This window comes from Castor canadensis, chromosome 12, assembly GCF_047511655.1.
Source record: "Castor canadensis chromosome 12, mCasCan1.hap1v2, whole genome shotgun sequence".
Taxonomy (NCBI): domain Eukaryota; kingdom Metazoa; phylum Chordata; class Mammalia; order Rodentia; family Castoridae; genus Castor; species Castor canadensis.
In genome coordinates this window covers 47,275,955-47,298,731 of record NC_133397.1, presented here as the reverse complement: position 1 = coordinate 47,298,731, position 22,777 = coordinate 47,275,955, and the positions used below count along the sequence as shown (strand labels likewise).

Sequence of the window (22,777 nt, the reverse complement as noted above, 5' to 3'; positions counted from 1 at the left end):
ACAAGTTTGTTATATCTTTGCAAACTATCATAATTAACATCAAGGATTTTTTTATTTTGGTGAGGGAAGTACTGGGGTTTGAACTCAGGGCCTCATGCTTGCTAGGCAGGCACTCTACCACTTCAGCCATGCCTTTAGTCCCACTTCAAGGACTAGGGTATGACCAGAAGCTACGCAATTTAAGGGTATTTTTGATTGGAATCTTTTATTCTCATAGCAACGGGGGAAAACAAATTATGAGGGCAGAAAGACATGGGTGTATGCATCTGGTCTTGCGAATGACTGTCTGGAGAAACGTGTGAGTCAGAGGGGTCCTAAAAACTTTCATTCGTTCTTTTTTTTGGAGACAGGATCTCACTATGTAGTGCAGGTGGGGCTCAAACTCCCAAACCTCCTGCCTCAGTCTCCCAGGTAGCTGGGATTACAGACGTACGGCACCATGTCGGTTGTTCTTTCTGGTTTTAGGGCAGAGTTACAGGAGGAGAAATAACAATCAAAAAACAAACCCTGAGTAAAAAGAATATGAGTGGATTTTATAGTTGACAAATCTCTTCTAGTATGAGACTGTAAGAAACTTGTGGTGAGAAGTGAGTTTGGTATGGAAGGTCTGAGCCAGGTGTGAGTCCAGAGAGACAAAGGGTTAGTATGTACAGAAACCAGGTTAAAAAAAAATTTAGTGCTGCAGGTTTGGCTTGAAAACCACTAATGACAGTCATGACGTGGAGAGACAGAGTTTTATCAGGAAAAAGACTATAATTTTTCAGACTTGGTCAGACTTCAAGTAGGTGTAGACCAGGGAAGCCTCTTCTGAGGGAAATTCTGCAGCAAAAATTTTTTTCTTTAGAGTTAGAAGGAAAGAGAACACCCCAAACCAATATGCAGAGATAATTAATGTTTATGCAAATGAATCACTAACCAAGAAAACAAGGAAAATAAAAGGAACAAAATGAATTTTAATGGACATGTGCTTTAAGCATGCCAACAGACACCACACCACTAAAGACAAACATCAAAAGCAAATCATAGTGCTATGATCAAACAGCGGGTACATGTGAATACACCCCTGCCCTTCCCACCCTCCCCACCCCTGCTGCTTCTCTTTAGCAATTAAGTCCAGAGTGCTTAGTGGCCGGGCACATCTGAGATACTTAAATCAGGAGGTGAACAGAAATGCAACGTGACTACTAGTAGCACAGGAAACACCTAATTGGTTTTCAAAGTGCACAAAGCAACACCACTTTTAAGTTCATTAACTTGAGTCTCTGCATCATCACTCAAAAGAATGAAATGGCTTTTTCTTCTTCCAATCCAATCTAATTGTTAATTAACGTTTTGTTCTGGCAAATTACAGTTTAAGAATCTAGATTAAAAACAGGCATGAGAGGAAACGCTAAAGCATTCCTTTCTCATGTGTGTATATAGGTTTTTTGTTTTCTTTTGTTGTATGAATTCAAAAAGCATTAAAATTGGGTATCAGTCCACATGATACAAAATTTAAACACAGTGTGCATGCATGCACAGACACACACACACACACACATATATATATATATATGGAACCATCACATATATACATATAGATCAATGACACACATAATGTATTTTGGAGCCAGAAACACACATTAAGGGTTCCTAATGACCAAAGATGAAGTGATAGTTTTTTTCTAAGGTGAATTTGGGTGTGTTTTAAGGCAGAGACCCAATAATGGTGCATACTACACCCAGAATATAAGAAGCTTGGCATCTATCTATATACCCATCTACAATCACAAGTAGATGGATATGTACATAGAGATAAGGAAAAACAAACAAGATGCTACATGATGTTATCCTGACAAAAGAAAAAAAAAAAAAGACATGCATCATGAAATGAAAGACAAATTAGACTTAACTCATGGAGAACACATACCAAAACAGGTTTCTGATTCCACTAACACATCTAAATATGGCAAATGAGCAAGTGCATGTCTCACAAGGCTTTGATGTAATATGGATTTTGTTTTGTTTTGATCAGTACCAGGAAATCACCTCTCTCATCGGCTTTTATTCCTAAGGAAAAGGATTTCTGTTAAAACATTTTTAGTCCCCATTAATGGTCTGATATGTGCCATCCTAAAAGACTCCTTAATAGAGAAGATTTTTCTGAGCCGTGCAACAGAGCTCTGTCTACAGAGACCCTGAAGTTGACCTCTTGACACCTGGAAGCTTGCAAGTGCTCCCAGGTACAGGCCTTTAAGTATATCATTCAAGTAATCAGGATGAACCAGAATGGCTTTTGCTCCATTTGTTTGAGAAATTAAAAGTTTGACACCCTGAAGTCATCGAATGGAAGCCTGGTAGGCAGGCTTCCGAGACATGCTGGGAGCTGCAGGCACTGTCACGTCCCTGAGTCCTGATAGTGACCAAGCCAGAGGCAGCAGCAGTCAGAGGGCAATTTACTTCTGAGGCCAGTGGCAATGTGTTGCACAGAAGGCTACAGTTCTCAACTCAGGAACTGGCAGGAAAAAGTGAGAGAACAAATGGTTTGTAAAATCAAATGACCCAAGGGTCTCAAAATGTTTGCAATCCTGCAATTAAAAGCTAAAGAGCTTCCTGAGAAGACGACTCAACTTCTTTTTTTTTTTTTTTTTGTCATCTTCAATGAATGAATGCATCCTTTTGGAATGTTACACAGTTGACTTTATGTTTTAATCTTAGCACTGAGTGTCTCCTTCTTATTTACTAGTTACTAGAGCAAACTGTTGTAGGTTAATAACATCTGTAAATGATACAGTACCTATAGCAAGTACCGTGCCCTGTTAGTATAACTGGATGTGCCATACCTGTTAACAGTCTAGTTTTCTTCTTCATTATGCTGTAATCTCATTTAATTTCAATTACTCATGTAAGTGTTTTGCTGTAAAATCTTAATAAAGTAAAAAGCTCACAATAAATAAACAAAAAATAAGTATGCTGCTTTAAGGCAACAAGCATCCATCAGTTAAGAGACTCAAGTAAACATGAATTAAATGCAAATATAAAATCATGAAAGGTTATGAATTAAGTAAAATATTTTAACACTTTGGATGAAGTGGAAGCCAAAAAGTCAAACCAACAGGACTTGGACAGAGTGGTTCTTGACAAATGGGAATGAACTTCACAGTCCAGACCATGGCTGGTCACTAGCTGTCCGTCTGCTATTAAAGTTTTTGTAGTTTTGGTAGGTTTGAGAGCGGTAACTAACCCGTGGCGATCCCTGCTCAGCCGGCAAACCATTCTGGGAAACTTGTTCTCCTTTTGAAGTATCCCTGTTAGGCAAGAGGAGAAAGAACAAGGACCAAGGAAGGAAGAGGAAAAAGAAAAAAACCTAAGTAACCCTCTTTCACACAATGTAATTTTTTAAAAACTTGGATCTTTCTAAGTGTTTCAGTCAGAACCCAGATAGAACAAACCTACAGGAATGGTCTGTTCACGTCCCACCAACTAAAGGCACTTAGAGGTTTGCATGAAGCTCATACCACAGCAAAATAATTAGCTTTTGCAAGTAGGAAATAATTTTCGCCCTTTAGTGATGCCGTCCAGAGCAATCACCCCAAAAATCAATGGTCTGAAATCTGAGTGGTATGCTCCATCCACTGAATTACATGGAAATTCTGAGCACGTATGTGTGTGCTTGCACGTGTAGGGGTGCTCATGGTAGAAAGGGCGCTTGTCTGCATTACACCTCTGCCACCCACATAGCTACATGACTGGGGACCACTCAGTTTGCTTAGTTCTTACTCAGGAGTTCCAGATAGTGGAATGAAATAACAAATATAAGCGTATGTGATCAGGCCTCACAAGGTGAGACTAGAAAATATGCTCTAGAAACCTCACTTGCCATTGAAAATAGGATTCCAGCCTCCTATGCTGCCTGTGACTCACCACTGCTGCTGGGACTCAGCCTCTTCTGAAACTTTCGTGCTTGGCTCTGGAGAAGGTGGTCGCCTCTTTCTCTCCTCTTCCTCTTGCTGTCTGCGCACTTCCAGTAACTCCAACTGAGGGAAAACAAGTGAAGTTTAGCAGGGCCTAGGCTTTTTGCTTTTATGCAAAGGGAGGTGCTCCTGTCTGGTTTTCTGCAATGATTCCTACTGCACAACCTGAAGCTCCAACATCCTGAGCACAATGGCAGTAAGATCACAGGAACTATTACTATAACCTAAAACTGCAGGGAACAGAAGGTTGTACAATGAGCTGGCAATGTTCCTGCCAGTGGTTTGTATGTCCCCTTGGGAGCATGAACTTAATTTCTAAATTAACTATGCAGTTCTCAATTTCACTGAGGAGGAAAAGTATCTTGAGTCCGGGGATTTTAGCTGGACTTCAGATAAACACCAGAGCCAGAACTGTGGACATTTTCACGGAAAGTACATGTGCTGTGGAAGGGTCTGTCTGTGTTCAGTCCGCACCTCAAAAATACACAAAGAATCCACAAAACAGCTTACCCGAAATGAAGCCATTTCATGAGCAATGTGCACCCAGCAAAACATTCTATTTTAACACAAAATATAGAGCTATATGTCCAATCCCCAGAATTGTAGAAATTGGAAAAGAGAAGTGTTATTTTGTACACTGCAAAGAATCTATTTCCTACAAGTGCAAAGCCTTATAAAAAGGAACATCAGCACACAAACCCTATTCTAAGGCCTTTATGTTGGCAGAAGAGATTATCTGGAATGGGAAGATTTACAGTGGCTTGGAGTCAAGCCTTGATAGGAATTCTAATCCTGAAATTCTTTTTCCTTAATCTTAATATTCTATTTACTTGTAGGCATTTTAAGTTAGCAAATGTTAACAGTACCAAGGGGCTTCACTGTGGTAATTCCACAGATGCATATAGTGCACGCTGAACACGTTCACCCCTTCACTCCTCACTTCCCCTGCTTTTGTAGTTCCTGGGGTTTGAACTCAGGGCCTTGTGCTTGCTTAAGCAGGTGCTCTACCACTTGAACCACACACCCCACCAGCCCTTTGCTTTAGTTATTTTTTGAATGGGGTCTTGCATTTATGCCTGGGCCACAATCCTCCTATTGTTGCTTCTACATAGCTGGGATGACAGGCATGTGCCACCATGCCCAGCTTTTATTGGTTGAGATGGGGGTCTCGTGAGTTTTTTGCCTGGAATGGCCTCAAACTGTGATCCTCCTGAGTAGTTAGGATTTCAGGCATGAGCCATTGCACCCAAGTCTTTCCCTTTTTCAAACATGGGTTTCATTATTTTAATCCTGAAATTATGAGGAAAAATTTAAAGCCATGTCCCCTAGGATCCAAAGATTCCCTGAGATACAGGAGGAAAAGCAGTCAAAATAGAAAAACAAGCATTAGCATTTAATTCCCAGGCAGGAGGCTACAATACATAACCCCCAATGCAGGTGCCTGGGAGGTGATTGAAGGGATAGTGGCCCTGACACCCTTCCCAGAGACTCACCAATGTATGTATTTCTGAGACATGGTCTCTCTGTGTAATCCAGGCTGGCCTCAAACTCACTATGCTCTTAAACTTGAGATTCTCCTGCCTCAAGGGCTGAGATTACAGGTGTGTACTGCCTCACCCAGCATCCAGAGGCCACTTACTGTTGTCAGCCTTTCCAGGGCGGAGAACCTCTCATCCCAGGTTGCTGCAGACTTTTCAAATGCCTCGTGGCGCTTGATGAGCTTCTCCACCTCGTCCACACTCTGGCCAATTTCGCGGCTGGATAGGTATGGCTCCTGTCCAAGCAGCCAAGCCTCGGCCACGCTGGCATCCCTTGAGAACTGATGAACCTCCAAAACTGCACAGGGTACCAACAGTGAGTGCAGGCCACAGGGCCCTCTAGTGGCAACTACATGCAGAGGTTATGGTCTGCAACATTGGAGTGTGAGCCACATATGCAATTTTAACTTCTCCAGCAGCCACATTTAATAAGGGTTAAAATAGGTGAGAGTAATTTTAATAGGATGTTTAACTTAATTCAATATATAAAAAAGTATTATTTTAACACATCTCCACTATAAAATATTACTGAAATCTGTTAACTTTCTTCTGTTTTTCTGCTAAGTCTGAGTGAGATGGATTTTATACTTAGAGCATATTCTGCATATCAATTTAAGATCATTTCAAGTTCCCAAGAGCCATATGTGGGAGAGAGGTTATCATACTGGCCAACACAGGCCTGCTCACTTTGCTTTATTTCTGTGAGATAAGCCCTCAGAACCCAGCAGAATTCATAACCTACACATGCTAAATGGGCAGGCTGGTGTGGGAATGGCAGGCATTCCCACACCAGCCTTCTTGGGGTGGAGTTCTGTTTTCTCTTGGGGGTTGAGGGCCAGTGTAGGATACAGGAGCAATAGAGAAGATGGTGGACAGCCTGGGCTAAGGGTTCTCTGTGCTTCATTCTGTTCCTCCACAAAAGGAAACTGTATTCCTTTTACTGTTAGGAGGAGGTGGGTTAGAACCAGACTTTGTACTACTGCTGACATTACTTTTCACCATATCACATGCAGCAATTCCTGGGACCAGTCAGGTAAGAAATGGTCTGAGGGCAGCATCAGTATCCCTGGAGTGGACTGGCTGTATCTTCTGGACACCTTTATCTCTCATCCCAAGATGAGAAGAAGATTATCAACATTGCATTAAGGGCTTAGCAGCCATTCAAGGTGGGTACCATGTAGAAAGTCATTAGGTTTCCACAATACAAACCTGGTGTCCAGTTCACTGCAGTGTGAGGTTTGTGCAACTGAATGAAACTTCCCTGGGCTTCTCAAAACTTACAAGCCAACAAATGGCCAAAAGTAGGACACCTGAGGGCTATGGGCACAACAGGATGTGCCTTCACTGGGTCTTTTATGACACTTTCAGAAAAAGCTCCTTGGAATTTGTTTCTAATAAGCACCTACAGTATGTGCAAATGGACTTAGAATGTAAGGACACGGTATGGTGAGTAATGCTTGACTTGGGCTACTCTTAGTGTTAAGACCAATTATGAGGTGTTATTCCTAACTACACACTACAAACCCTGCAAGGTCTCATATTTCTTGACAAAATGGGGAATACAAAAAATGGACTCTGCCTCGTAAGGTCATTAGAGGAAGTACATATAAAAATATATTTAAAAACATTTAGAACAATGTCTAGTTCACGGCATTAACAGATGTTAGCTTTCATTATGCTATCAAACTTCCACCTAAGAACATCCAATATGAGAATTAGGCTAATTTTCAACTTTCTTGATTCTGAAGAAACAGTTTTTCTTAAAGATGATTGGGGAGCTTCTATCTCTACTCTCCTAGAGGGACACCAAATTGTCATCTCCATGTTGTTCCTAAAGAGGACCCAAATCCCACTCACAATACAGTAATCAATCATGGAGTGAAAAATAAATCCCACTAAGAAAGTAGCATCTAGAATACCAAAAATCATTAAGCGATAACATCAATTAAAACAGGAAAATAAATGTGCATGCTTTCCATGGATACCCTGAAAAAGCAGAAAGATAAATGAAGTATGTCCTTACTCAGTCTTAACCATTCCCATCGGTCTTCCCACTTGTCAATCATTTCTTTTCTTTTTTCCGTCAACTGCAGTAACTTTTCCTTGATCTGCATGAAAAGAAGCAGGACCCATGGACATCTTAACAGAATGCTTGGTATCCTGTTTATCCTCCCTGGTATGTTACTCCACACAAGAAAGTTTATTTTCTGCAGAGACCACCACTAAGCTAGGAGCTATCAGCTCAGTGTATTTGTATCCTCAGAGAAGAGAAAGAAACATGCCTAATCTTCCAGAAGGAGGTGAGAGAATGGCAGGGCTCTGCTGAAAGCTGCTTTGTAACGAGGAGGCCAACATGCACGGGGCCCTCCTGGCCCTCCTCCTGTGTAAATACATTCACAAGGAGGGACAGCAAGAGGGACAAAGCCCTGGTCTCTCTAAGAGGGCATCCATCCTCACGAAGGGGTTTACACGAGGAATGTGCCATCCTAACCAGAATTTGCAGCAATCAACTGAAGAGCAAAGTGACCAAGGGCAAATTCAATGGAGGAGGGGTGTGAACCAGGAGTACTGATGGAGGAGGTAAGAGAGGCTGCTTTTCAACCTCAAAAATTGCCCTCTGTGCCACAGAATTACTGGCCCTGGATCTACAATCTTGCCTAATTGACTGATTTTAGGCAGGCAGGCAAGGAGTTTTGAATTATACATAAGTATGTCTGAGTGTGTACACAAGTGTAATTTACCTTCTGTATTTGCAAATTCTGCACTCAAGGACTCAACCAATGTAAACCAAAAATACTAGGGAAAAAAACTGCATCTGTACTGAATGTGTTGCCTTTTTTCTTGTCATTTCTTAATCAACATGGTATAACAACTATTTACATTGCATTTACCTTGAGTTAGATATTATAAGCAATCCAGAGATGATTTAAAGTATGTGGGAGGATGTATAAGTTATATACAAATGCCACAACATTTTCTGTAAGGGATTTAAGCAGCTATGAATTCTGGCATCCATGGAGGTCCCAGAACCAATCTCCTGTGGATGCTGAGGGACAGCTGCACATTTCTGTCTAGGCATGTGCACTCGTACACAAACATGCATGTGTGCAGAATGAGGTCAATTTACATCTTAACACTGGCATTCATACTACAGCCTCAAAGCAACACCGTGTGTTACCTCCTCAGATGCATAGTGTTTTCTTGCCAGTAGGGATTTCCCAAGTTCAATGCAGGTTGTGAAACTGTCATTGCGAGCATCAATTTCAGCTTTGATACCTTGATGGTTATTCATTAACAGTTCAACAGATGATACATCCCTAAAATTAGACAAGTAACAACTCTTTTAGGAAATCAAGGTTTTCAAATCAAAGTGAAGGTTTTAAAACACAATCAACTTAAACAAAACTGATGGCCTAACTGGCCTTCTAGGACTGATTGAGTCAGAGTTTAAGATGGGCCACTGGGGCTAAAGCACAAGGTAATGTAACTCAGGACCAGCTCAGAATGAGCTCTACAATCAAACACTCATTTATGTATGAAATGACTAACACAAAATGGTCACTAGGTGTGTACAATAAAATTACTGTATTTCTGTTATCCTGAAATACAGTTCAAACAGACTTTTTAAAAAAAATTATTTATTTATTTATTTTGGTGGTACTGGGGTCTGAACTCAGGGCTTCACGCTTGCTAGGCAAGTGCTCCAGCCCTCAAACAGACTTTCTGTCAAGAAGGCATGAAGCAGTAACAGGTACTCTAAGGCATTAGCTGCTACAGGCTAGGGCTGTATACCTCAAAGAATAGCTGGTGAAGTCTCAATATCTAGAGAGGAAGTGATACACAGAGGAGGAACCAGCTTAGGAGCCAGAGACTGGTGTTGCTGTGAGAGCTTCTCATGGACCAAAACCTACTGACCATGCCCAGGGAGTACACCAGCTTCTTAAACATAAATGAGACAAGCATTTCTTCTATTGTGGCACAGTTCATTTCTCAATTGCAGGACGGTCAGAAACTGGCAGGGGTGAACTGCAGGTTATGTATGTGCTTATTTGTTCAACTCTTAAATTTTCTTCACTGCTTTGAATAAAACAAAAGTGAAAGAAAAGACATAGAAAAAACAGTAACTCATCATCCCATGCTACCATTAAAGTTGAGGGTAAGTGACACCTTTGGTAATGTATATGGAAAGGGACAGAGGGGCTTTTAATCCAATAGACACAGAAAAAGTCAGAAAACCCATCTCATTCCACAGTGTGCCTAAGGTGTATGGCTGCTTAAAGTACACAGTCCAGACATGGCAAGGAAGGCCCAGGTGAGTGTGGAACACAAGCCAGGAGGGCCCAACACCCTGGGCCTCTTGTTCCCTGGCAACGGTGTATGGGAGACAACTAAGCAGTGATAGTTGTCCCCAAACATCTCCACACCCTGAAAGCCACAAATTATTACCTTGGTTTCTCCTGGGCTTCGATCTGCCGGATGACATCTTCCATCCAGAGCATAAGGTCCCTCACCAGGCTGAAGAAGCGGAACTTGTCCCCTGTGTCGACCAGCCGTACCCTGCGGCCCTCACAGGCATCCAGTAGGGACTTCCAGGCTTCCAGGACCTCATTCTCACGCTTCTGGATGTCATCAGCCTTGTCCCCTGCATAGGCTGCCTGGAGGCGGGCTGCATCCTCCTGCAGCTGCCTCACCTGTGAAGTCATGGGGAAGACAAATCAGGTCCAACCACTGAAGCTGCCTTCCTCCCTCCATCCCCTCACCCTCTCTCTTCCCTACCATTCTGCTTAAAAATTAATAGGAGCACTAGGTCACAAGAGGCCCATGTGCCTCAAGGAGCTTTTGATTTCACTGGGGAGGTCCAAGTCACAAAACTCAAGTTTTCTGTAAACCTACTGAACAACATTAAGTTCTATGAATAACAGAACAAAGGAAATGCCATGGGAAAAATCCTGTTGAGGTAGCCTGGGATATAAAGATGGTATGAGCAGGACACTTTCAGACACATTCCAAAAAATCTTCTCTACTCATTCAGGGTAAAGACAATTTTTTTTAAAAACATGAATGAGAAACTGTTATGAAGAACATATTTTGAAAATGCCTTTCCATTGCTATGTGGCATTACTGAAAATAGTTTATGAATCTCCTATTAGATGAATACTGTCCATCACGATCTTCAAGTATATACTTGAAAAGTGTAAGAACTCAACATCCAGAGACTTTGACTGATGTCAAAGAAGGTAAAAGAAGGTGAAATCTGAAACAGCCAAATTTCAACAGAAACTCTGCAAAACTGAAAAGTAACAGTGAAACTGTGATTTGGTAAATGTAGCCAAGAATACACTTCTACTTACATCTAAATATTTTTCATGAGTTATCTTATGTAGCTGTGACATTCACTAAAGAAAAATATTGACAAACAACACAAAAATTGGCATGAAGAGAGATTTCAGGGTAGGAAATGAAAATGGGTCTTACACATGAAAAGATGCTACCTGGTGACACTATCATTTATTATTTATTGGCCAAAACTCAAGTTTGATCATCTGTCAGTAAGCTGATTTATTGTTGATGGGGATTTAACAGACCTTTAGAAGGTGATGGGCGGTATTCATCAAAATTGTATCTGCACATACCTTCTGATTTTAAATTTCACTTGGGTAATTTGTCCTATATATATGTATATCTTTGCACACTTAGAGATGAGATGCATCTCAGTTATTTACTACAGTATTGTCTACATAAGCAAAAGATAAGGTAGATATTCAATGATGAGGGACTGTTTGAATGGTGGTGCATCCAACAATGAATGCAGCCATGAAAAGAATGAGCTAGTATTCTACATGTTCATATGAAAAGTGTTCCATGATGGGTAAAGGGAAAAAGCAAGGCTCGTAATATTCCACTTTCTGTTCAAAAAGTGAAAAGAAGAATAGGTTCTCACTTCCAGTTGGGTGGGAGTTGCTTTTAGAGCAGAAGCTAGTAACTGTGGCTATTTTATATTTAACTTTCCTTCTTATTATGCTTATATGTTTATTATGTTTTATATAAGGTACTTCACATATCAGCAGTACCATACATGTAGACAGTGTCTAATCAAAGACAGACACATATAGGGAATGGACACTCAAATCATTATTTATTAATGAGATGTCCCAGCCTCTGGATGTCTGTGAGGGGACTAACTTGGGGAAATGCTACACAGATGATGGACCTGGGATAATGGGATGAGGAAGGACAGATAATGCTGGGGCTTGAAGGGAAGATGGATTTACTGGCCCTCAACTACACAAAAGGTCTTTTAAGTGGTGTTAAGAAAGAAAACAAAGTTTCTGCAAATGATGCAAAGAAGAATCAACAAGATTTAGTTTCTATGGTGATTTGGTTTCTATATCCTAAAGGACTTTGTAATTCCTTAACATTTTAGTTATAGCTTGGGTACAACTCAAATTATCACAAGCAAGTTCATAGGAAATTATCTGAAAAGCAAATTTCCCAATATGAGTAGCCATATTTTTCCAATAGCCTTTTCCCTACACCTTTGGTTGTTTTTAATGGGCTCTTACAACAAAAAATAAGGTGGAAGAGGACAGCCTAAGTGGAAAATCCCCAAAAAAGTTAATTACTCTTTGCACAGCCACTCAAGATTGTCATGTCACAAATACCATCATTTCCTCATGTTCCACCACTCTGCTCCATGCAAAACAGAGATAGTGGCATGTCTAGATACTGTAAGACAACATAGGCAAGCAGCAGTCACCCCCTTGCTCTGGAGGCCTGTGCCAAGAGTCATCCTGTTGCACTAATTCTGTGATTATAAACGTGGATTGGGGCAATACTTGTAGAACGAGCATATATCCTTCACATCCATAAACTGCCTAGACAGCAAGTATGGGAGGTACATAGAGATGATGAGACTTGAGGGAGTCAGTTCCCATCTTGGATGTTACTGGACCCTTGTTGGGCTCCCTCACTATTCCAAGTCTGAAGGGATTTAACGAAAAAAGAAAGGGACAACTCTACCATCTTTCAAATCTCTTATGGTTTTAATAGTAAAGATTTTTTTAGATGCAGAGGGAACACCTGCTGTTGCTGAGTTGTTTTCTAACTGTCTCTAGGCATCCCAAAAGTTTCCCTAAACTTTTGTTATATAATAACAATTGCAGAACACTTACAGAACTCTTACTATGGCATATACTTTGTGAGCATTCTCTCAGTCTTCAAAGTTCCTAAGGAACTGCAGCTCAAAGAGACAAGTGTAGCCATACAAAGTGACAGAAGTTAAGAATTAAATGGAAATAAAAGATAACGGCAGTCAAAGTGGCCCTGTGCAGAACAAAACCCAAACAAACCACAGTGAGGCTGATGTACCTCACTGAATCTGGGTCATTTTTGTAAATAAAGACTTACTAGGACATGGCCATCCCTATTCACTTCCCATGTCTGTGGCTGCTCTATGTAAAATGGCAAAAGCAAGTAGTTGCAACAGAGACTGCGTATCCCACAAAGCCAAAGATAGCCACAGACAATGTTTCCCCACAAATACATCTTAATAGTTAAGAACTAAACCCCTGATATACTCAAAGCTAAATATCTCCAATCAAATTGGCCACTTCTCTAGTTCCATGAAATTTAGGGGGAAAAATACAATTTATTTCTTCAAATAAAAGGTGTTAAGACTAAATAAGAAACTGTGCAAGGTTAGAAAGTAATGATTATACTAGATTCTTACTGTAACATTGTTACTGTTTTGTCAAACAGCTTTTAAACAAGGTCTTAGTGTTAGCCACTTTAATACTGTGAGAAGAAAGACCAGGCATATCAAAATGTTAGAGTCCCATTTTCTCTTTTGGGACAGTTTATGGAAAATAGGCATTGTTTTGGAAATGATCCTAGGTGGATATGCTAACATAATATAAACTCTTACTGAGGCCCTTAACTTGCTGAAGTTTGTGTGTGCATCAGACATGTTAATCTAACATTTGCAAAAGTGGCAAATTTAGAACTTTATGGACTGAAAAGTTCTTCCAAACAGAGCAGTATCACAGTGTGTGTGTGTGGGTATGTGTGGTGTGTGTGTACGTATGTGTGGTGTGTGTGTACGTGTGTGTGGTGTGTATGTGCATGCTCACACACATAAATTTGGGCTTGGAAGAGTCAAGGAACAGAGAACAATACTTAAAGACGCACAAAGATGCTCTGTAGAGAGCAACCTCCCTTGCCCCTGGGCAGATCCCCACTCACCTGAGTGCCCAAAGCCTGGATGTCATGCTCAAAGGTGGTATGCATTCTCTGTAAGGTCTCCACGGTGTTCTGATCTCTCCCAAGCTCCTCAGGGAGTTTCTTGTGTTTGTCCTGGATGCGCCCAAAGATCTCCTTGGCATCATGGTAAAACTTATGCAGTTCATAGGAGGCAGCGAGGATCTGTGTTCTTGTGTCAATGAGCTCCAGGAGGTCAGCCCAAGCTTCATTGAGGCCGTCCTTCCACTCAGCGATGGTGGCAGCATCTGAATGCCCAGAGTTGATGAGTTCGTCTGCCATGTGATTGACGGTGTCCACACGTTCCTGTCCAATGTTCCCTGTGTCACGAGCAAATTCCCGGAATCGTTCTTGTAACATCTGAAATGGGGATGGGTGGAAAGAAATTAGTGAGACCACTGTGAAGATTTTACTTCATTACATTAATGTCATCTGCAAAGAAAATGCCTCCAACTGGAGGTAATAAGTAATATGCATGAATTAAGAACAACACATCTTTGCTCCAAAACTTCCTATCAGGTCTCCTTGCTCAATGCAGAGTAAAGCACAGTCTCCATCTTCTGTAAGTGCTGAAGGAGGGGGCACAGAGAAGTGAGCCAAACTAAATCAAAGTCACCTAATGAAAGAACCCAGTTGAAACTAAATCCCATGACCTCCAATTCCAGTTCAGGGCATCTTATCTGGTCACAGCCTGGGAATACAAATGGCCTTCCACACCATGGCTCACTGTGTCATTCATGCTTTACCCAAAGTACTTGCCGTGACATGCTCGTAGTCTTGCCCCAGTTCGTGGGACCCTGCAACCACCTCCCTTTCGGCGATCCACTGCTCCAGGTCGTCCACCTCCCGGTTGAGCTGGAATAACCTGTGCCTCTCATCCAGCTTGCCTCTCCTCTCTTCTGCAAGGTCCTTCAGGCCAGCATACAGTTTATCCACTTTGGACTGCCGCATGCTAATGCGCTCACTGAAAAACGGGGAATGGAAGGGAGAAAAGACCTTCTTCAGGGGACAAAAACGAATGGGAGTGTCTTACATCAAATTTCTCTAAAGACGCTTCTGCTTAATCCCATTTAGCCTGAAAAATAAAACTCTGAAATTTGACTTCAGTTTCAAATGATGAAGAGCTAATATGTAAACCAAACAATAATCAAGGCTAAAGGCCATCTTAATATAATGACTGGTGGGAGGGACCCTAACTCTGCATTGCTGGCTCTGTAAGTCAGGATTTGCTTAGATGTTAAAAGTTACTACAAAATTCTGGAGTCACTTTCCATTTTCAGAAACCATGTTGCCAGAGGGACAGACAATAGACATCCACATGTAGCACATACTGGCCTCTACCTTTCCTGAGCTGTATGTGTATGCTCTTCCCTGCTAGGACAGCTGGCTCTTGCTGCTCCTGTTTTCTGGCTCCTAAGTGTGCACTAAGGAGGCTGAATACTCTTCCCTCCAATTTCATAACAAGAATCAGTGATAAGGACCTTTTGGTGCCTATCCTTAGAGACCAGGCAGGCTACCTTCTTGAAAATCTGATTATGAACACATTAAGGGTCTCACACACCAACACAGTCATTGACGACCTCTCCGCCTACCTGCCCTGGTAAAATACGCAGAACAGATTCCTTTCCATTCTGAGAATGCCAGTTCTTGAAGTTAACACAGCAGTGTGGTATGTAATCAGTGAGTGCCACACACTCACCTATGTTTTCCTTAAGGCATTCTGAATACTAAGAGTTAAGAGGTGATATCATTTTGTTCTTTACTTTTTATAGGTCCGTATATTCTTTTTTTTTTTTGCAGGGTTGGGGACTGAACTCAGGACCAGGTGCTTTACTACTAAGCTATTTTCCTAGCCTAGGTCCAAGCATTCTTGTCTACTACTCATCTTAAAAATAGCTGCTTGCCTAATAAATTAGGTGACTTTATCAACCCAAAGGTAAGTACTCTGCCTGTATCTGTAAGTCAGCCTATATGTTTGTCTCATGGCACCAACAATCTTTCAACATATTTCTGTATTAGTTCATCCTTTCTATTCATCATAGGCTGTTGGGTCTGTTTTAAAAACACTTCTCAAAGATCCAGCTTACTGCTAATTTATGAATGCTGTCATTTTCTTCTTGGGTAGTTTAGTAAGAGACCCTCAATGAGGAACCTTGGAAACTTGGTATCATCCTTCAAAGTGTCACTTACCTTTCAGGATGGCTATCAGCCACCAAGGCCCGGCTGGTCTTGGAAAGCTGGTGCACTGTCTCTGCATAGTCTTCCACAGCTTGTTCCAAAATTTGGTGTTTCTTCAACATAGAGACAGCACTCTGCTCATCCTGTAAACAAAGGGACTGTCATACCCAGAGCCAGCCCTCTGCCTGGCATAGTTGCACCTTGAGGAGCAACAGAAGGAGCAACTGTCTAAGTCTAACTGCATGGTGGGGCAGAAGGAAGGACCATCAGCAAGAAAAACTCTGGGAGTGTGACATGGACCATGAACACAGAAGTATTCCGAGAGCATCAACATGGATTGGACCATGCGAGGCCTCTGCAAGGGGAACATGATGTTCCAGAGTGACCAAGTACAGAGTAAAGTTCAGGCAGGCCAAGTGCATCCTGGCTAGCTGAAACTCCACAGCCTGTCAGGTGTGTAGATGACAGCATTTAGGAACCTTAAAATACTTTTAAATGGTTTCAGTACCATCCTATATGTTGTAAAGCTCAGGTGTCCTAATAAAGGATATTGGCAAATTTGGCTTTTTTTTTTTTTTTTTTAAAAACGATGACAGGATGAATCTTAATGATACATCAGAATTCAGGGACGAAAATGATGTATCAAGGAGAAATAGCAGCCAGATTTTAGACATTTTTGCATACTATGGTGCCCCTTAACACTCAAAAGGCAGCAGGTGAAATGTCTCATAGCAACAGAACCGCCAGCAAAACACAAGTGGTCTGAATGTGCGGCATGCACCTCCTGCTTCCTCTCACAGGGGCCAGGAATCCACTCTCACCTTGGCCTTCTCCTCAGACATCATGTACAGTTCCTGTTCACTCATCCATGCTTCGGCCTCAGCTGCATCAAAGTAATACTGCTGGGCCTTGTGTGCCTCCTCAAGCCGCCTGTGGCGCTTCTCTGTCTCCTCGATGAGGAGACCCCACAGCTGCTTCAGATCAGCAAGCCTTTGTCTGATGGCCTCAGCATTGAGACTACTGCTATCGGTGACAATGTTTTGGCTCCTCTCAAAGATGTCATCAATGCGAGGCTGGTGCCCCTGGATTTCTTTCTGGAGAGTCTGTGTGAAAACAGAAAACATACAAAGCTTTGCTAAGTGGCCACAGCCAGCTACTTATGTCAAGCTGTCAGAACCAAGAACTTGTAAGTGTTCAAAGTGCTCTCATTTTCTCTGCCTTGTGATTTGGAATAATTATTTATCAGACTGAGCTCGCCAGAGCAGAAATGCTTACCTGATTTTTCTTTATTAACAGTTGGACGGTTTGGAGGTTGTGGCCATGATCTGTGGAAGTTGCCAGAGGCATCCTCTCGCCAACCCACAACTGGAAAGAATTTTAAGTAAGTGGTCAGGACCGCACAGAACATATACTTGACAGAACAGCAGCAGCAAAGGATGGCAGGGGGACATACACCAATCTTGCTGGCAAGTTAAGACTTCCACACTTCACTTCATCCTCAATGTCAGACTCACTGTGGGCCCCCATAGTTGTTTTTAAAAGCTGTGTGCTAGGGGCATTAAAATCCTGAGTATCTTTAGAAAACCACAGAGAAGAATGGAGTAACAATTGTGGGGGAGGGGAAGAGCCCCTAAAACATGCAGAGGATGGGCTCTTAGAGCTCAGATCACTGACGTGGCCCGAGGTGAACACAACAGACAAGTTATAACATGGGCTTCAGGACAGGTAATGTTACTTGTAGCAAGGGTCTACTCACAATCTCATCCTCCACATCCCTATTGAACTGATGAATCTCTTTGGAGGCCAGCAGATTATGCTTCCTTTCATTCAAAGGCTCCAGCAGCTCCATGAACTTGGTCTGCACAGTGAGGCGCTTGCTGTCCACCTCATCAGTGCTCTTCCCCTCTTGACTCAGTGCCTGGGCTTGGCTCTGGAGCTCCTCAATCTCCTTCTTCCGTACCTCCATCTGATTCTCCAGCATCTGAGGACATAAGACAGCAACTTTGTATCAGAGCAGGGGAAGCACAGATGGTCCTATATAACCTCTGTTTGGGGCACTGGCCAAAATGGAAGACTAAAGAATATGGACTTACATATTCTTTATAATATGTAATATGTAATGGTCCTGGTATTGATCAATCTACCAGCTAGCATTCCAGTTAATCAGCTGATGCTAAAACATCCTTTTCTAGGATTTTAAAGTTTTGAGCAATATTCAAATTTGCCCAGGGACAAATTATTAATTATTCATTTGACTGTCAAGAAGCCAGTTCCACCATCAGAAAGGAGTTAAGGTCTTGAAGCTTTAGTTCTTTCAGGCAAGAAGTTAATGTTGTCTTCCTTCATTTCCTTAATCAGAAAGCTGACTAGGGTCACCCTGGATAATCAGTAAAACTGAAATACTAGTTATTCAATTATAAGAAGAAAATGAGCAAAAGTGAAAGCAGAGGTCTCTCGCTCAGGAACTGTCACACTGGGAAGACCATATGCTGACAGCTTAGAGACAAAGAGGATTAGTATCTCCAAACAGACTGACTCCCTTCCCAGGTAGAGGTTAAGGAACTCCAACTAAAAACCACCTGAGAAAAAAATTCCGTAACGCGCAATGACTTCAAGAGCAGAGTAACCAAGTCACTTAGCAAAGGGAAGGGTAAGTGTCACTTTGGATGAAGAAGCCAACCTCAGTACTTAGCCACGCCAAGACTGTCTGGCAGTGACTGGTTCTCATTAGAATTGCTGGGTGCAGGACTTTTTCACATCCTGCAAAGCTAGCCAGGGGAACCACTGGAAGATTCTGTCAATGACTCGCTTTCTCAGTCAATGACTCGCTTTCTCAGTCTCAAAGCAACTGTTTTTCATTAATTCAAAGCAAATTCATTTTAGAACCTCCTGCTGTGACATAAAAAACTTATTTTCTTCCTGGTAAAATGGCTCAAGTGATAGAGTTTCTGCCTAGTAAGTGTGAGGCCCTGAAATCAAACCCTAGTACCTCCAAAAACAAAAAGCAAAACAAAACAAAAAACCCTTAGATTTCTTTTATTATCTAAAATACCCTTAACAACTCAAGATAACTGTCACCTATCAGATATAATATAGTAAAAAGTACAAATATGATTGCTTTTTTCACCCAAAATATAAAATTGAATGAAATGAGTATTGATTCAACTATTAAATGAATAGAAGATGATTTTTAAAAAAGCAGTATTCCCATGCAGTCACTCAACAGTTTTACTGTCTTTCTAGCTGACTCTATAAATGCCAGAGAATCTACCAGAGCAATCACTTTGCCAGGTATTAAAATCCTTTTAAATGAAGGCAGATGACTGAGAACAAGCAGCCCAAGTAGGCAGGTGCTTTGTCCACTTGCCTGTTGCTTTTTCAGCAGGATGTTGACACTGGTAAGGTCTTTGCCGTAGTCGTCAGACTGAATCTGACTCTCAAGGCCATGCAGCCATTTGTCTAGATCCGCACAGCTCTGGGTGAAAAGTTCAGCTTTGTTTGCATCAAAGAGCCGCTGGGCCTTGGTCTGGGTGGTGGATTCAAGGACTTCCCACATTTTATGTAAACCAGTGAGTTTCTCCTTCACCACAGCTTCTGTCTCTGGCTTTTCTGAAATAAGCTGCATTCCTTCCTGGAAAACACAAACCAGTGTAGTTACAAATAAGCAACAGTTTGTGAAAGAATAAATGTCACAGTGAAATACAAACCTAAGATATCTGATCTGTGATTTACAACACGTGCACATTCATACTCACACAGTCTTTCCATATGAAGTTATTGCTCAATAAAATCAACAATGGCTTCTACACCCTACATGATTTCAGAGGAAAAGAGCAGTAAGTGCTACATGTGTCAACTGGGGCAATAAGATATTTAGTGCTAATAACCTAAGACTTCATCTCCTCTACTTCATGCCCAAAAGACCACACACAATACATTACTCTAATCTTTAAGAGTCTGATTACATACAAAAAGTGTGAAGGGAGCGAGGGAGGGTGAGAAAGTCACATTGCTTAGTTATGTTGCACAGTATCTCCCTATGCAGAAATTACACAGCATAACAATTACCACAGTGCTTAGTGTATAGGACTCATACAAAGAAAATAGGGAACATTTAAAACACATAGTATTTAAAAATTCTGTGCAACTGTTATCTTATGAAGGTGGTCACAGTGCATCACAGGTAACATGACCAGGACAGGAAGACTGAAGTGCACCAATGGTCGTTCCATAGCAGTAGATGAGATATACAACAGAGATTCTACTATTCACTAGAAGATAAATCAAACATTCTATGCTGCCTGGTTGGGTTTCTGTTTTCCTCTGTTCTGGTGGGCTAAAGTCAGGAACTGCCAAGTGGAAGGGGGCTGCTACTGGCTGTATAACTTTTATAAATGACCACATAAGACATGCTAGAAAGCATTCTAAATAAAAAGGAGTTGGTTTCCTCTCTCAGTTCTTTTCCTCACTATGACCATGACATGGAAATAAGGACCCTCATCAAACATTTTAACCCACCTTCTCAATTTTGTCGAGCCATTCTTTGTTGGATGCAAGTTCTGCCATAAATGCCTGATGTTTTAACCATTTACTGTGCAGATTTCTAGCTTCATCGTAAGACATGTCCTGGGCTGTAAGCATCTTTTCATTGATCCAGAGAGACAGCTAGGGGAAAACATCAGGAGGGTTTCAGAGATTGTCATCATAGACATCAGCATTTTTTCCCTGCCCGAAAAGGGTTGTATTTATATTACACTATGTATGAATGCTGCACGTCTCCTTGTCAATAGATGACCAAATATTTAACTTTCCAATTCTGATCTACAGGTATCCATTATGTGGACCTGAATCCAAGCTTGGTCCAAACCATGTATCTAACATTAGTACAAAAGATGAAGTACAAAAGCTCTGAGCCAGCTTTCAAACTGAATGGCACTCTCGGCCAGCTTTCTTTCCAAGGCTAATGTTTAAAATTCTGCTCTAACCAGTCCAAGTCACAACCTTTTTTAAAATTTCTCTTTCAAACATCTGTGTCAGTTATACCATGTTGATCATGACTATTTAATTCATTTGCCAATTTTATTCTTTTAGTTCTATTAAAACAATTAATCTACTAATTTATACTCCCTCCCCTTTTGAGTACATGTATAAGGATGCCAAAAAGCATAAATAACTTGCTCACTGAAGGTCTAAGATAACAATGATGTATTTTCAATGCTTCCTTCAAGTCTGAGTCACTGTTACCCTTTTTCTATTGCCTATGAAGAATCTTCCATTCAGACTAAGAACACTTCACAGGACTTGATTCTAAGACCCAACATGTCCCCTTGGAAATGAACTCTTGAAAGGCATGCAAGGGTCTACCAGCCACTGACAGATGGAAGAGAGTCCTCTCAAGAGGCTTGGAATGGGAGACAGCCAAACCCATGTCTTCTGTTGGCTTTTCTTCCAACTTAGCCCCCTATTCTTCCTGCTTGCTTAAGTGGCCTGGCCAGAGTCCTGATTCCTATACAACTCAGTGCTATCCAGGAAGGGCTTTTTGTTTGCCAATGTAGGAGATACACAAAAGAATGCAGACTCAGTTGGACTGGAAGTAAGTTTCATCAGGGACCATCTCCTTTCTCCTGGGTAATAGTTAAGAAGCCTATTTTTACACCAATCATTGACACATTTAAGTTTTCACCTGAATGTCTTCATGGGTCCACCTTCCAAGATTTGTAAATGGCAGGAAGACCAAAGAAAGAAGCATAGCATTATCCTTCCCAAGGCAACTGGCTCACACTCTGGCCAATGCTGGGAAAGGCTTCTCTACACATTTATTTCAACAACAGAAGGTCTTTCTTTAGAAATGACATCAACAAGGGCAACGCAGGTCAGAGAAGAGCTCCTGGCTCTGAGGATGGGTGAACTTGGGCTTTAGCCTTTCTCATGCAATTCAAATGAAGGGGAACTGGAGGGGCAAGGTTGAAAGTAAAAGGTAGCAGTAACTTTGATGTCACTTTTTACAGAGGAAAAGAATAGTAAATCTTACAAAGCCCTTTGTAATCAAAGACCACTGATCTGTCACACAACATCAAAAACACTAAATTTCCTTACCAAGTTATCTAAGTGACTAAAATCTGGAATATTATGGCTATTCATTCATTCTGAGAAATGAGGTTAAAAGGAAACCAAACAATAAAATTTGTCCTTATATTCTACATGCACAGAGATTCTATATAATAGAAAGGATTTATTTATTCAAAGTGCCAAGGACATTCACATATTTTTGCTATTCATAACCATCTACCCAAGAGGGATTTAAAAAAAAAAAAAAAAACACTACCTAAAAATCAGAGGCTTAAAAACCATCTGCTCTTTGCTGAATGCATCATCCTACAGACAAAGCACCGAGTGTGGAGCTATGCATGGGGTTTGTCAGCCATCAGCCTTCATCAGCATTCTGGAGCTAGAGCTAGCTGTTACTTGTGGGCATTCACAAAGATCATTTAAGAATATTTCCATTCTCTGCAGAAAAGAATGCCATGTGGATTGGAAAAAGATTTTTCAAAAATGCCAAGAGCAAAGCACTGAACTTACATCCCTGTGCCAGACACGTCTATACTGCTTTCCTGAAACACAATGTGAATTTCAGAAAACAGGAAGTGCAGTATTAGGGAATAAAACAAAAAATCCATCGCTTTTAAATAACTTGTCCATTTTTTCAAACTATCCCACTATACCACCACCACAAAGATTAAGATGCTCCTTGTATCCACACTATTGCTAGTGCAATAGTTACTCCTGTCCAGAGTTTATGGGGCTAGCAATAAGGACAAATCTTACAATACATGCCTCTCCCAGTCAGGGTAT

General features: G+C 41.3%; 1 protein-coding gene across 7 annotated transcripts in view; it reads right to left on the bottom strand.

The window, feature by feature from the left end:
• Positions 1 to 22,777, bottom strand: part of Sptbn1 (spectrin beta, non-erythrocytic 1) — a 173,006-nt gene that overhangs the window by 6,902 nt on the left and 143,327 nt on the right. For all 7 annotated transcript variants that reach the window (XM_020184677.2, XM_020184675.2, XM_074049714.1 and 4 more), the window contains 14 exons: positions 20,444 to 20,590; positions 19,293 to 19,556; positions 17,682 to 17,906; positions 17,201 to 17,290; positions 16,747 to 17,028; positions 15,938 to 16,068; positions 14,507 to 14,711; positions 13,733 to 14,107; positions 9,938 to 10,182; positions 8,670 to 8,808; positions 7,515 to 7,599; positions 5,593 to 5,789; positions 3,904 to 4,016; positions 3,224 to 3,287 (listed from right to left, as the gene is read on the bottom strand). In XM_020184677.2, the coding sequence (XP_020040266.1) occupies positions 3,224 to 3,287; positions 3,904 to 4,016; positions 5,593 to 5,789; positions 7,515 to 7,599; positions 8,670 to 8,808; positions 9,938 to 10,182; positions 13,733 to 14,107; positions 14,507 to 14,711; positions 15,938 to 16,068; positions 16,747 to 17,028; positions 17,201 to 17,290; positions 17,682 to 17,906; positions 19,293 to 19,556; positions 20,444 to 20,590 (2,562 nt within the window). The remainder of the gene's footprint in view (positions 1 to 3,223; positions 3,288 to 3,903; positions 4,017 to 5,592; positions 5,790 to 7,514; positions 7,600 to 8,669; positions 8,809 to 9,937; positions 10,183 to 13,732; positions 14,108 to 14,506; positions 14,712 to 15,937; positions 16,069 to 16,746; positions 17,029 to 17,200; positions 17,291 to 17,681; positions 17,907 to 19,292; positions 19,557 to 20,443; positions 20,591 to 22,777) is intronic.